General features: G+C 29.3%; 2 protein-coding genes across 9 annotated transcripts in view; one reads left to right on the plus strand and one right to left on the minus strand.

Moving 5' to 3' along the window:
- The first annotated feature begins 405 nt into the window (after positions 1 to 405).
- Positions 406 to 2674, plus strand: LOC132949708 (uncharacterized). The gene is made up of 2 exons (XM_061020726.1): positions 406 to 564; positions 1756 to 2674. Exons 1-2 carry the CDS (start codon positions 529 to 531, stop codon positions 2542 to 2544), a joined length of 825 nt encoding a protein of 274 aa, XP_060876709.1. The 5' UTR covers positions 406 to 528; the 3' UTR covers positions 2545 to 2674.
- Positions 2675 to 4398: 1724 nt separating this feature from the next.
- LOC132949707 (CREB-regulated transcription coactivator 1-like) overlaps positions 4399 to 16365 on the minus strand; it is a 38437-nt gene continuing 26470 nt past the window's right edge. For 2 of the 8 annotated variants that reach the window (XM_061020719.1, XM_061020718.1), the window contains 13 exons: positions 13542 to 13833; positions 12210 to 12312; positions 11992 to 12151; positions 11625 to 11822; positions 10711 to 10764; positions 10278 to 10520; positions 10109 to 10216; positions 9248 to 9415; positions 8910 to 8918; positions 6641 to 6712; positions 6298 to 6363; positions 6083 to 6221; positions 4399 to 5166 (listed from right to left, as the gene is read on the minus strand). In XM_061020719.1, the coding sequence (XP_060876702.1) occupies positions 4946 to 5166; positions 6083 to 6221; positions 6298 to 6363; positions 6641 to 6712; positions 8910 to 8918; positions 9248 to 9415; positions 10109 to 10216; positions 10278 to 10520; positions 10711 to 10764; positions 11625 to 11822; positions 11992 to 12151; positions 12210 to 12312; positions 13542 to 13833 (1833 nt within the window). In that variant the 3' untranslated portion in view covers positions 4399 to 4945. The remainder of the gene's footprint in view (positions 5167 to 6082; positions 6222 to 6297; positions 6364 to 6640; positions 6713 to 8909; positions 8919 to 9247; positions 9416 to 10108; positions 10217 to 10277; positions 10521 to 10710; positions 10765 to 11624; positions 11823 to 11991; positions 12152 to 12209; positions 12313 to 13541; positions 13834 to 16365) is intronic. The other 6 variants (XM_061020720.1, XM_061020721.1, XM_061020722.1 and 3 more) reach the window with 6 other exon arrangements.

The raw sequence follows: 16365 nt of genomic DNA on the forward strand, positions 1-16365 counted from the left end.
CGCCGCGATAGTTAACATAATGATGCTGCAGCATATTATATGCCTACCTATCGTAATATATTATGTGCACATGTCTAATATATATAATAGCACAAGACGGCGATTTCGTAACGACGAAGATTCGTCGATAGGAATCTGGTTTTATACCGGGTTTGTTGAACTGCCCGAAAAACCGTCTTTGCGGCCCCAGGGTCAAGGTTAGCGCGCCTCCTATACACATTATATTATTACCCGTGCCATCGTGTGCAGCACCATGCGCCTATTATAATATCACGAAATATGCGTAGGTATAGGCATATTTGTTGGTGCGAACGATGTATTACATAGGTAGACATATATAATAATATATTCTACATGCAGACAGATGCTCGCGCCGGCGGATACTGAGGTAGGTATTTTATACTTGGCCGTAATTCCGGTATAGGTAAGCCTACTAGGCGCGTGCAGCCCGCGCACTATATAAGCGCGGCGATCCGGTGTCCGTGATTTTCATTCACCGACAGACTCGATCGCGCGAACTCGTACAAGATGGGTAAAGCCACCGGAGTGTTCGTCTTTTGCGTCGTGAGTATAACAATACATTTGTTTTATTTCATTTTATCTATCACTATTATAGGCATATGCGTCACTAGAGTCGAAATTCAGTCGAAAATAATTATCTACAAAATAATCTTCCATTCGGTTATTATTTTTCTTAAAATGTAGTATTTTTTTCGGGGTGGAAAAAGTAGTACCCTCCGAATCTCGATACCCCTTAGTGACACCTAGGCTCATAAGTACAGCTATATAATGTTCATATAATCATGTTATAATATACTAAGGAGTTACTCTGTCCTCGCCCAAAGTATCTATACGTATTAGAATCTTGCAGGCGTCTGATACTCAACAGATGTCATGATTTGTGAGGACTGATGTCGGGGTAGTAGGTGCCTATAGCCGAGGAAATATATCGATATTAGGATAAGACATTATAAGTGATGGATCGTATTTACCTAAATATTTAACCTACATCTGTGCACTATATGAAAATAGTTATCTGGTTGCAGGCCACTTTATACTTTATATCCCCCAAATTTACAAAAAATATCCGCCTACAAACCCACAAATCGCATCGTAATATTAATATATTTTTAAACATTTTAATTTCAAGTTTTTAAACTAATCATGTAATATATATCAACAGTTCTAAATCAAATATTTAAAAATCAAAAGATAGATTACCTATATAATCAAAACAGATAAATTAACACGTCAACTACTCAACTGCGATGACAAAATATAAAACTAAAATATATTCTCGGTATGGAATTTTTGAAAATTTCGTCTATGCATAATGTATGCCTAAATTTGGCAGAAACGAATAACTCGCAGCCTCGACCCTCGTAGACCTTCTGGCAATTATCATAAAATACTATATTATTATTTATACGTACTTACCTATATTAACTTATTCTTTAAAATAAAGCATGATTTAGAAGAGTAACTTGTTCTGTAAATGAACCTACCTATATAATGAGTAATGCATAATGATTATAGACTATTGAATAATAGGTACCTGCATAATATGCATTATGAAATATAAGATACGAATCGACTATTATCATGTTCAATTATTAATAATTCGAGTACAATGTTATTCTAAACGTTTGACTGCAGTTGTACTGCTCTGGACCCATCAGCTGCAGCACTGCAGCAGTGAATTAAAATATTATTTCGATGTTACATATAATTTTTAATTAATCGTGTATCCCGCAGGCTGCAGTAGCCATGATCGTGGTCAGCGAAGTACCAGTTCCCACGGACGCGTTCCTGGAACCGTTCGCCAGTCACTTGATTGCGAAAAAAATGATGCTCAAACACGGATTCGCCGCACCTTCAGCACCGTCCGGCCAGACGACGCAGTACATCTATTACGGCGGGCAATATCAACACCAGCCGCGGCCGTCACCGCCCCAGCCACAACCACAGGTCAGCTACCCGGCTTACGGTCCGCAAACGTCCAGCTACCCGTCGTACGGTCCACCGGCGGCCAGTTACAGCGAACAGTCCGCGCCCTACGTCAAACCGGCACCGGCATATGGTCCGCAAACGTCCAGCTACCCGTCGTACGGTCCACCGGCGGCCAGTTACAGTGGATACAGCGAACAGGCCGCGCCAGTCGTCAAACCGGCACCGTCATACGGATCGGTCACTTACGTCGGATACAGCGAACAGCCCGCACCCGTCGTCATCAAACCAGCACCGTCGTACGGTCCGCCAGCCACTTACAGCGGGTACAGCGAACAGGCCGCGCCAGTTGTCAAACCGGCACCGTCATACGGATCGGTCACTTACGTCGGATACAGCGAACCCGCACCCGTCGTTATCAAACCAGCACCGTCGTACGGTCCACCGCCGGTCAGTTACAGCGGTTACAACGAACAGCCCGCGCCCGTCGTCAAACCGACGCCGGCTCCGCCTGCATGTCCACCCGGCAGCCAGCCGGCAGCACAAGTCGACTTCTCCAACTATGCCGTACACGGTGGACACGGTTACGGAAAATAATGTAGACGAAGACAATAATAATATTTATAGTAATAGTAATAAAAATACCACCAATCATGTATTATTGACTATATAAGTTTAAAGAATTAAAAATTAATTTAATAGTAAAAAAGTTACAATGTACAAATAAGGTTTTCGTTATTTATCAATCAATTACCTGAGTAAAAAAAAAAAAGTACAAGGTAAATTTGACTAGTGTTGTCAATAATTTCTAAGTGTTCCTCAATTGATTATTGGCACAACAACGTTTGGCGTGTTTCCGAATGAACACCCTGTGATTCAATTTTAATTTGAAGACATTTTTTTTTTATAAATTTAAGTATATCTTGTGCGCTAAGGAAGTTTACTGTTTCAAAAAATCTAAGGGAAAAAAATGTTCTTAAAATTACCCCATAAAGTCAACAGTCTTATTATTTTCAGAAATAAACCCCAACCAAGTGGCAAGACGTTCTTGCACAAGAATACTTCAAATTAAACATTAACCTCACAAATTAATGTCTTATTGATTCTTCTAGGGCCAACATTTTACTACCATTTGAGAAACACTGATCTAATTCAATTAAATTTTTTTACAATATTTATTTTTTTAAAGTTTTTAACATTATAAATATAAATTTTTTAGACAATTATAACAAATAAAAACACTTCAAGTAACAATAAGAATAATAATAAAAAAAAAACAGGATTTTCTTTTTATTGATTTTTATTGACTAGTATTTAGTATTTAGTAAGTACAGAAATAAAAACAACTCATTCATGAAATGTTTAACAAACATAGTTTTGCATATAAACACTATATAAAATAACAAAATCAAAAAACTGAAAATTGGTTTTGTTTACTTTTTAATGACAATAAAAATTCCAAATTTATATTAATTCTAAACTTTATTCTTTGAATAATTATAAAAAATTGTAAAACAAGTAGGAATTCTTAGTCATTAGAATTTTTCATTGTAGCTTATTAAATAACTAAATAAAGGATTTAGAACTCTTTAATGTTTGCGTTTTTAGTTATATACTATTTGTAATTGTTCGAGTAATTTTGAAATAATGTTTTGTTTCGTTAGAGATATCAATCATTTTGGCAATGATTTTCAAATGTGAATGATAAATTTTAAATTGTAACATAAATTAATGCTATATATCGTAATTGTTTATGAATTTCATACATAAAATATGTTTTATGTACTGAAGATAATAAAAAAAACACGAGAGTTCTAAATACTTTACCTAACCAATTGATATAATAAATATGTACAATCACGTTGTACAAATATTTACAAATGATAACTAAGTATTTTTTTTTATTCTAAAATAACTATTGAAATAAAAGCAAAGTTAAAAAATGTAATATAACGTTACTTAGTCTTTACAAAGAAAAATATTATTATTTGATTCGCAGGGGAAAATATACATGGTTTACAAACTGAAAGAAAATATGAATATAAATAAAGAACAAATTTACCTAAATTTATTCTATAACATTCAATATTTTTTTTATTAAAATTTGAGATTTAATATTTTTGTTGTATATAAGATATATGTATGATGATAATTGTTTTCCATTAATTTCAACATTAATTTTGAGTAAAATTTTAAAAATAAAAATTAAAAGGCACATTTAAACGAACACAATTATAAACATGCATACCAAATTTGCCATGGAAAGGCTTAAACAAATTATTACACGCACAAACTATTACATCTATATTAAATTATACATACTTAAATACATACATACAATATATGTATGTATGTGTGTGTGAATGTATAATATAATATAAATGTATGTATGTACACATAAAATATTAATAAAAATACATCTAACACGAGATCTTTTAATTTAATTGAACATTTGTCTTTTAATTGTAAAATTTAATATTTTATTAATAAAAAAAAATATTATATTACAAAAACGATTAAGGGTGGGAGAGGGAATTTATTAACATTATATTATAATTAAGTATTAAATATATACTGTATAAAAAATACATATTTGTCATATTAACCTTACAATATATGCACCATAGGTTCTAAAATTGTGATTCGGCAGCTACGGATATTTAAATTTGTGCAATACATTATAATATATTTATAAAAAAATCCAGAAATATGAAAAAGGTATAACATTAGTTATAAAATGCAATGATGATTAGAGTATGGTAACTACATAAAAAACAACACAAATTTAATGTAATAAGAAAAAAGTATAAATTTAAGTCTTTGGCACTGAAAAAAGAAAATAGCAAGAAAAAAAATTACAACAGCTTAATTATAATTAACATGTCCTGGCACTTTTGTGTGATAAAAATAATAACTATTACTATCCATTTCTAAGAATACATATTATCAATTAATCACAGATAAAAAAAAAATAATAAAAAAATCTCAATATAATTAGTTACATTTGAAAGTGACCATTATGGTCATTGTTAGTTGATTCATCATTGATTGGTTCAGCTAACATTTGTAAATGTTCCAAGTGATCTAGATCAATCTGATCAACAAGACCCTGCCTAATGCTATCTTCGTTGGTGAAGAAGTCAGTATCAAATGCGTTTGTGGAATTTAATTCTTTCACAAAATCGTTTTGGTTATCCAATTGATCTCCATTAGAAAAATCTACATAAAACATAAATATAATATATTAATTAAAAATACAGAGGTAAATATTTTGTTAACAGAGTTTTTTAGTTTCAAATTAATTTAGAAAGTACTATTTACCAAATTAAATTATAAATAGAAATTAGAAATAAATTGCAGTGTACACTAGTGAAATTGTTCTAGACTACTTGATTATATATTTTTTGTGATTATTTGATTAGTTAGCATTAAACAATCATTTTAATATTTCACTTTTAGCCAGGTATTTTGCTAACTATTTTACTTTGCAACAGATATTTTTACTACAAATGCAAGCCTTACTTAACTAATTCCCCCCTGATGGGGGAACTTTGCCAAAACCCATATAAATAAAATTCAAGTTTTCCTGTCCAAAATACTACAAACAATATCAAATATGACTTGATTTGACAGAAACGAAGCACTTTACACAGACTTCCCACAGTTAAAACCTACATACAACATCTCTCTATCAACTTTTTTGACCAACTTAATCATGCAAAAAGTTTGCAATACTTTTCAAACTAAGTGACAAGCTTATTTTCCGTCGGCACAAACGTGGACGTCACCCTGATGTTATCACTTAACAATTTAAAATTTAAAATTTTACTATACCTATATTATTATTTATATTATATCCTATTCTATGTATCATTTATTTTATATATCTATGTAAATTTTTGTAAATTTTTGTAAATAATGTTATCACTTGTTGAATTGCAAAAAAAATAATAATACTGTAATCAAAGTTAGACGACTGATAGTAAAAATTAAAAAAAATGTTTACTTAAAGATACCAAATAAAAAAAAAACCATATTTTTTAGTTCATCCAACAAATAATTGAAATTATCTATCAGATAAACTCCACCTAAAATCTAAGTCTAAGTAAAGAATATTTATAATACAAATTATTACCTGTAAGTATTATGTCAGGAATACTGGAAGGAGTATTAGGTGTTGTATGAGTTTGGTTGGGGAATTGGAGAGACTGAGATGGTGAAGTGCTAAAATATCCCATATCAGCTGTCATTTCTGAATTCACATATTCCTCATTCTAAAAAAGAATACATAAGTGTCTAGGCTAATAACAAGTAGTATACATAAATGTATGATTATATGTACACATTTACCTGTTGCAAGTATGTGTTAGTGGGAGAGCCTATGTATTCCAATCCTGTAGACACAGGACTATCAAGCTAATCAAAAACATAAATAAATAAAACAATTAAGTTAAGTTTATTATTAAATAGGATTTCAACAACTGGAAAATTATTTAAATAATATTACCAATATACATGCAGTTATCTAACATAAACATTAGTACTTATATTATATACACAATATGCTAGGTACCTACTACAACCATTATTTTTTTTAATAAGTTTTTTGTTATTGATAAGCAACTAGAAAATAAAATGTGTACCATATAACTATATAAGGTACACATTTAACAATCTATTTTGACCATTTTACCTGGATTTCGGCAGTTATCCAAGCTGATGGATTTGAATCTTTTAGCGATTGCATCACCTGATTCCAGTCCAGCTTTATTATAGCGGAACCAAAATACAATTAACTGTTTAATATTTCAATTAAAGCAAAGGTTTAGGGGTATTTTAGTGTAATTTTTATATTGAGCATTTATTTTGTAGTTGTTACATAAGAAAATGTTTAGATTCAATATTTAATTAGTTTTTAATTTTTGGAATTCAGTGATTCACAAATTACATTTTGATAGATAACAATATGAAGTCGTACATGTAATAAACCATTAAGAGGATGTTACACCTGCACGTGTGATCACTGCCTTACTAATGCATATCATGGAAAATTGTACGTATGGAATCTGATATGTTCTGTTTTTTTTTTTTTAATATTAGAGTGAAATTAAATATTATCCAATTTAAAATTGGAAAATTGACTAGGCACATCAATAGCATTTTTTTAATATTTTAAATTTGATATAAGTTATGAGAATTTTAAAATTATAAGTTCGGTAGGTGCCTCTCCTTCACTACCAATTACAATTCTAACTTTTGAACCTATTATACCATTTTTGTCTAGATTGTTTAATAAAAAATTAAAATAAATGTATTCAATACTTCCTTTTTTTTGATAGTTTATAAACGTTATAATCAAGGTTGATCCTTTTAAAGTATTGAAATGTGTAACTCATGATTGGACTTGCCAGAAAAAATGGTATTACAGTATATTAAACATTCAGAATAAAACAGAACAAAACAAAATACAATATATTTTGAACACCAGTTATAATGACAAATCAAGTCTAGTCATAGTTATTTTATATTTATAACAAAAAAAGTGGGTGTTGCTCTGCTGTATAGTAGGTTATAAGTGGGTCACTGTAATGGATTGTATTAGGTTTGAATTCAATGATATTATATTATTGTATAAGAAAAACGATTCTGAGCGAAGACAATCAGTCAGCCTATGATATTATTTTGAATAAAGTAATTTATATATAACCTATTTACGTGGATACTTGTTTTAAATTTTCAATCCTTAGCTATAAAAGTTGAATATTTTATAAATTTTTAACTACAAAATAATTATTACATTTTAAATTTGATAAATTTTATCAAAATTCAAACTTAAAATGCTTTTAAAAAAAGTTGTGCCAATGTATTTTTAATATTTTCCAACTGCTATTGTAACAATATATCAGGAATCCTGTATTACATTTTCAAACTTTTTTACGCAACAAATAAAATTGTATTGACAATTATGTCCATAAACAACTAAAAAAGAGTAAAAATGTTTTTAAAATTTTATGATTTATAGAAAATGAAAAAATAAATATTCAGTGAAATTTTCATGTATTTACAGTTAATGGTTTTTGAATTACAACAAAAAAACATAATCGCTACATGATAAATCTGGTGAATATCCAATTTTGTAAAAAAATGAACTTCAAATGCTCATAAATATTTAATTTGATTTGCTTGTAGAAATTTTTTTTTTGATACAAGTAGACAAACTTATGAGGAATCTTGTATTACATTTTCAAATCTTAAATTTCAAAAGAAAAATTTTTATGAATTCTTAACTCAAAATAATTTGTTAATTTCCGTGATTTTTCTGTATTTTGTCAAGATTTGAACTTTAAATCCTTATAAAAAAAAAAACTGTGATTAAGGATTTTTAATATTTTCAAATGTCATTGAAACAATATAGTAGGTGCCTTGTATTAAATTTTCAAGTTTTTTTACCCAATAAATAAAATTGGAAACTGAGAATGTCTCTAAACAGTTCAAGACAAATCAAAATATTTTTAAAATGTTATCGTGTACTTAAATTGAATATATATAATAATAATAAACAACCAGTGAAAATTACATGTATATACGTTAATTTTGTTTAGAGTTACACCAAAAATCAAAATCGATTTCATCAAAAACCGATTCTGCGTAAAAATTCCCATTTTCCCTTAATTTTTATGATATTTTTCCCGGCGCTTTTGAAAACAATTGGGAATTTTAAATTTTGACCTGCCAAATGCACCAACTAGGTTCATTTTCCCATCAAACAAGATACTGTTGAAGAAAATCGAAGCAGTTTTATTGCCACAAATAATAATGACAAAACCAAAAAAAAATCACACATTATTGTAAAATCAATACATTCATTGCTCCGCTCAGAATCTAAAAGATGACTATTGGTAAGTGGTAACAATCATTTTTATAAGCATTAGAGAAGGAACTACAATTATTGTTTTACTTACCATCATATCCTTAATATAAGCATAAACCAAAATAAATTATACTAATTTAATAATTAGTAATTAATAAGATAATTAGATAATTTATTTGATTTTGTATCATATAAAAATATAAAATCCATTTCTCTGTTTTGTTATTATTATCATAGGCGTAGAATGAGGGGGTGTAAGGGGGCTATAGCCGCCCTGGAATTTTGTTTACTCCCTCATCTCGTACATTTTTAAAATATATGTTGTGTACAGAAACATAATAGGCTATAGCCCTCCTATATAAATACATCATGTTACGCCTATGATTACTATACTATTACCGAATAAAATATCTTAATTCAGTGGCTCACCATAGAGAAATTTTCAAAATGGTGTTGAAGATTGTTAGTCTGTGTCAGATTTGAATAAAAATCTTTTTGCGTTTGATAGTTTTGATGTTGATTAGTGCTACTAACTGAAGAACTGCTAGGGGAGGATGGGCTCTGTGGACTACCACACAATGGACTGGAACTTCCATACTAAAAAAATTAAACGGTTTAATATATATTATACGCAATATATATATAAATGCGACAAATGTTTAAGTACATATTATTATATACATTATAAAATAATTAAAACTAAATTCATTCAAGTTACAATAATAAAATGTACCTAGTTCTTTTATGAGATTGTAATTTACAATTAATTATTATGATTAAACTTAAAATGTATTTTTAGACACATTCAAAACCTTTGAGAGCCACAGGTTTGTAATCACTGGTCTAGCATATAAATATAATACTATCTGAAATCTGTAGGAATAAAAGAACTACCTACTGAGAATGAAAACTAGTACTTTTCTAATATGAATTTATATATTCATAATTATTATACATGATAATAATGATATTAGATATCAAAGTGATACTAGGTAATTAAGAATATTGGTGAGTTGATCTAAAAAAAAGATGCAAATAATGTGTCTCAAGGTTTGAGTGATAGGGTGGTCTATCTTAATTTTTTAATGCTAAAACCTTAATTTTGTCTATCAAATATTTTATTCTGTTTTTAATAGATTAAAACATTCTGAAAATTTGAGTCAATTCACAGAAAGTCAAATAAATAAGTTATACGTGGAATGTATAGCCACTAAATAATTTAGACAGGTTTAATACGTTAATGTAAAATTGTACATACTTACTTCAACTAAAAGATAATAATAAACATACTTGAATTGTAAGTCCTGGAGATGATTGTGGACTTGGCCTGTTAGATTGTTGATTTCTATATGATCCTAATGTATTTATATTGTTAATTTGGGAATTTCCTATGTTTAACTGAAATGGCAACAAATGTATAAGTACCACATATATCTATATTAATGTTATGATTACTTACATGTGAGGAATTTATTTCAGTTTGACCATCAACAAGACCACATGACTGGTGAGTTTGTTGTTGTGCTGGTGACAATGGAATATGCTGATACATAAGTGTTTGTACAGGGTTCATTTTTATGCCATTCATTTGACCAGTTACACAGTTCATGTTTGAATTTTGACCCAACATTTGCATTTTAATGTTATTATTGCAGTTCTCTCCTGAATTACCATTTCCTGGACTATTATCTACAGTAAATCCCTGTAAGAAATAAGTTTACATAAATAATTATCAATATACTAAACATATTTTTAAATGTACTTAAATCATTCTGTCTATTATCGTGCAGATACAGGCAGTCATTTTAAGTTTGTAAGCAAAACAAAATAAATAAACAAACTTACATAGTACATAAAAAAATATTAAATAAATTAAATTGCGTGCAACTAACCTTACATGTGCGTTGTAACCTATGGTTCATAAAGTAAGGAACACTAAGGTGATTCTGCAATCATATCAAGGTACTTAAAATGAATAATCAAATATCTTAATATTACTTTGTAGATAAAATAAGAATAAGTTGCAAAGCAAAACAATAACAATATATACTTTTAGAATACAACAGTCAGGATGTCAACACAGTATATGTTTTCTTTATCTTGACGCATGCTCAACATGGCAAATTTGCGTTCAGCACAACCAATCTTTAGTTATTAGCTTTAGGATTAGAGTGAATTGACATTTCATCAAATTTAAATTTAAGAACATTATTTGTGTTTTTACTTTGAATTTTTAACAATAAGCAAGATAATATGAGTGTTTTTAAATTGCAACATTTTACATACTCATAGCTTACATAAAAATTGAAATATCATAAAATAACCAACTGATAATGTTCTCAACTTTAAGTTTTATAATAGGTAAATTCATTCTAATACTAAATCTAACAACACAAGGTTGACTCTGCTAAACGCATATTTGTTATATTGCTCATAGGTTGGATAGAGAAAACAAATATAGCGTTGATATCCTCTTAACTAAATGGTGCAAAATTGGTAAAACATTATGAAACCATGCATCAGAAAAACAAGCAAGCAATAACAATATTAGAGAAAAATTAACTCTTATAAAGTTTGAGGACATGACACATTTTTAGATAAAAATTATAAACAACTATAAATTTGAAAAAAAAAAGAGAAATAAAACAAATAAATATTTAGTAAGGTTTGAATATATCAAACTAACATACTACATTTTGGCTACAAGAAATAACTCAAGCAATCAATCTACAAAACAGAAAATGAACATGTCATAAAATCTATCTGGGATGAAATTTTCTGAAGAATTTTTTTTTTGAAAACTCACTGGTAACACAATGTCACAAGTGACCACAGTAGTTTGGGTAGGAGAATCAGGTGGTGGTGAACTTGTAAATGAAAACCGTGTAGGTGGTGTACGGCTGTTAATTGATACTGGGGATAGGACACTTGGACTCTGGCTCGGAGTACCTTGAGAGCCTTGAGAACCTTGTGGACTACAACCATCTGTCGTTAGTGGACTCTGCTGAAACAACCATCTAATCTAATCACATACTATCAAGGAACTCGGTTTTCCTTAATTTATGTATTAAAAAATCTAAATTGTTAATTTTGTATGCATGTAGTTAGTATTAAATATGCTAAAAGGAAATAAAAAGAACAAAAAATTTACTATAGTATAATATTGATCTTACGTTGCTATTATAAGGAGATGATAAGTTATACTGGTCGTCCTGATCAAGAGGAGCATGGATAGGCTGAGAAAACTGAAAGTTAGTGAGGTCTGGTAATGAACCAGTATTGTTACCAATGGGTATTTGAACAACGCCTGGTTCTTGTTGAGTGGTAAAAACGCTAGAAAAGTCAATAATAAAAATTTGTTCTATTCCCGAGTTAAAAAACAATGGCTTACTGAATTCCAGGAACTCTAGGTACGTCACAACAAGACCTAGGTCTTTTATCCGGTGATGCTGACAAATACCTTTTCTTATCATACTGCTGGTTATCAATCAAGGCTAAAACAAATTTTATAAATATTAGTGAATTTATTTAAGTAAAAACTAAAAAGCTAAAAACTAAAAAGTCAGTCCTGTGGTGGGAGTCGTCTGTTAACTTAGTTTAATCATTCCCATATTTCTCATTAAAATAGTGCAACAATGACGTAATTTTGTTTTGATTTTTGTTGTGTAATTTTCTACGTTTACTAGTTATTTCTATACGAAAATCGAATGCGTTAATATCTACTTTTAATAAGTCTTGTATACTGAGAATGTCAATAAACAGTATTGGCATTTCCTATCAATACTAACCGCGCAATATGCATTGCCTTTTATCAGGTCATGAAAAAAAAATCAAAAAAAAAGTTTTATAATAACTTAGATTCAGACAAATCTCTCTAAATATTACAATTCAACACTAATGGACTCAGAAACCATACCCATGAACTATATAAAAACATTAGAAACCAATTAAAACATTTAACTAAATTTAAATCCATGACTTTACTAAATAATCTAACAAATGTTTCTTACAAAAATGGTTGTCTTTATATCAAGGGCGTAGCTAGAAATGTCATCAGGGGTAGCAACCAAGAATATTTTTAAATTTATACCCCAATTTGAAATTTTGTTCAACGTTGGTTTATTTGTTAGCTATGGACAGGAGGACAATTGCTCCCCCTTTTTTTGGTTTCTGGAGAGTAACAAGTACACAGATTAATAGATTCTATATTGTATTATTGTATTCCCTGGATAAAAAATTGGACGGTGACGGTACATATGCATTTTTAGATATTTCACAATCTTTCGATGGCTATCTGTATAAGCTTAAAAAAATCCTTCCTTCTCCTTGCTACCTAATAACGATGAATCCATACGTTTTTATAAAAATTGTATAACCACTAATAAGGTACTCATCAAAAATTTGGCCTCCACTTCAGTACTGGAAAATCCCTAAAGGGTTTAAAGTGCAAGTGGTGTAGTGATATATTATAAGATTTAATAATAATAAATGAAAAAGTAATAAATTAGAAAGTGTGATCAATTTAGGTGTATCCTTTTATTTTATTTTATTTTAAATTTTATCATCCTTTTATAAAAAAATTTTATCATCATGCTATATTTGTTACTTTTAGCATATATTCTCTGTATATTATTATTTTATCAAACGATACAGATTGGTATAATACACTTAAAAACTAAAAAGTTTAAAAAAAGAGTAAAAATGAATATTGAACTATACTTACTTCTGCGCTGAGATCCTGGACTATGTAGATGAGCCAACGATTCAGTAGAACTGCTCTGCGACACACTTTGATGTAAAGCTGAATCTGAATGAGTACGCCTCCAGCTGGTATCAGGTGGAGGAGGTGATAAATAAGGTCCGCTAGAGTAAGGTGACTTATCAGCCGATCGTTTTTCTGATCTCATTGGGCCCACTGAACCAACACTACGGCCACGCTCTCTGTAACCAACTGGTCGACCTCGAGCTTGTTGATTTGGATTAACAACTACTTCTTCACAACCGTTAGCCAGTAACTGTAAGTATTGTATTGTATTATTATTACAACATCAAATCATAATAATTGAATAATTGATAGAAGAGAAAATAAGGGACTAAGGAATGAGTGCAATCAATCTCATTTCTAGAGCATTTCAGCTTATTCAGTCACTATTAGGCAGTATTATGTATATTCTATACTCAATGGAGTAACCATAGACAAATAGTATAACTCTGTTCAAACTTCAGATTTTATATTTTCGTAATTTTTTTTTGTTTAAGCAATAATTGCGGTCAGTATTTGTTCAAACAATTTTATATCGAAGGATGTATGAATATGAAGTTAATAAAAATTAAGGGCAGTGAAAATACATTTAACACTCGTTATAATATTTTATTTTGTTTAACACTGAGTTCTATTTTAAATATTAATATTTATTAATTTTTTGTTCTATACATCAAGTAAAACAATAGTATACAGAATTTTTCAATGGGGAGGGGGGGGGGGGAGAGAGCTTGAAAATTAATTACAATTTTATTATTATTTTGTCTAGCCTAATAATTTCAGAATTGGATATTTTGGGAGATCGAAAATTAAAAATGTCAGTACCTACTTACTGTTTAAAATAATTGGGAAAAACAAAAATAAATAAATGAAAATTTATTAAAATGGTTTGGTAACTTTGATTAGACCGTCTTCGCTTGGATTTTATTTGATTAATTTTAGTTTTTTTTTTTAAAAATATCAATAAAAAGTTATTCATTTAGTCAACAAGCTTAAAAATTTATTAGGAACCTTAAGTTTTTATTATAGCTAAAATATTAATGTTACTTATTTTTTATAAGCATTTAAAGTTCAAATTTTTACAAAACCACAGTTAATTTGTAGTAGGACCTACAAAACTTGTTAAATATTAAATTTGTATAGCTAAGGCTTGAACATTTAATAGAAGGTCTTTCATACAAGTAGTTCATACTTTTACCGAAGAATTACTGATAATTTTAGGAAAATTGGTATGCAAATAGCAAATACAATGTTTTTGGAAAAATGAAATCATTTTGGTAAGACGTATATGAATTTACGCCTGGCTTACTAGTTGACACTTGATAAATATTTTTAAAAAAAGTAATAATAATACGGGTAATGGGGGAGCTTCAGCCCGTTAGCCCCCCTGTGTACGCCACTGCAATGGCGGATGGAAAAAGCAACAACCAAAAATACGTTATACACTTTAAAACTTAAATTTATCAATATTGTATTTATTTTAAAGGGACAGTTCATGACAATATATTTTTATTTGATCCGGGCCTTCAAGTTGGTAGCCACATGAACAAAATATGTCACCAAGACTATAATGTTTATTGCAGTGAGTCTATACTTAGAATTAATACGCAATAATTGGAACACAATGATTATATTTATATAGCTAATAGAATACCACCTAATAATGACAATAGGTATTTATTATGAATCATGATTGAAGTTTTAACTACCTATCAACATTTTGATAATTCGTTTTTGATAGATAATTTGGGTTAGATTACTTAGTGGAAATGTAAGTTTGAAATTAATTATTCCATTGAGTATTTTAATGCAAATGCGTATCTCCGTTAACTGATGTACAATAATAAGTTTAATGACACTAGTCAGTATAATCGTACTTTATTATTTATATTTAATAATACTTTTTAGTTTTAAGTAAATTATATCATATAAGTATATTAAATTAATTAAGTTTTATCAATGGTTATTTATCTCATTATCTGTGACAAAGATAAACAGTATTATAATATACAGGCGAGTACGTATTATGTTTGAATTAGGCACGTACTTGAAAATGGTATTCTGTGCGTGTACAGTGTACACTGTACACTGTCGTACTGTACTATGACGAGAAAAAAACAACACTAATACCTACATTCATTATGCCTACCTATTAAGTAAATGTCCAATAATGGTGTAAAAGCGTTGGACTATTATTTTAATAAAACCCATAAAAACAAATTTATAAACAACAAAATTATAATAAATATAATTTTGTCAAAATAAAAGAGCATCTGATTATAAATATTGCACTAAAAAAAAAATGTACCTATATTAAAAATACGCAGTTTATGACATACAATATACCGATTGGCATTATACCAAATATAATTAATCAGTATCCACGTACCGTGTTATGCCACATTTGGAAGCCAGGGGAAACTATTAGCAAGCGCACTCCTCCACATCCTCAGAATGGAAAAGATTATAAGACTTAATATAAGAGGTAAACCCCTCAAATCGGAAAAAGTAGATCTATAATTCTGTATAGTGTAATCTAAATAAAAAAGTATCCACCACAAGTCCTTTTTCGAACCCTCATATTTCCATTTATAAATTGCTAGATTAAAATATTGTAGTATCAGGTATACTACTTCATAATCGTCATTATCACCAATAAATTGAATATGTATTGATGCTGCACGGCGTCTTAACTATAAATACGATACTTACACTAATTAACGTTATATTTTACATATTTTTGATATTTTATTAGATTATACTATTATTTGGCGGAATAAACAAT

The sequence above is a fragment of the Metopolophium dirhodum genome, chromosome 7, assembly GCF_019925205.1.
Source record: "Metopolophium dirhodum isolate CAU chromosome 7, ASM1992520v1, whole genome shotgun sequence".
NCBI classification, from domain to species: Eukaryota; Metazoa; Arthropoda; class Insecta; order Hemiptera; family Aphididae; genus Metopolophium; species Metopolophium dirhodum.

Excerpts from the sequence above, each read along its gene's own strand:
- LOC132949708 (XM_061020726.1), top strand. The coding sequence starts at position 529 with ATGGGTAAAGCCACCGGAGTGTTCGTCTTTTGCGTC. Across the intron at positions 565-1,755 it reads GAGTGTTCGTCTTTTGCGTC|GCTGCAGTAGCCATGATCGT; the intron begins GTGAGTATAACA and ends TGTATCCCGCAG.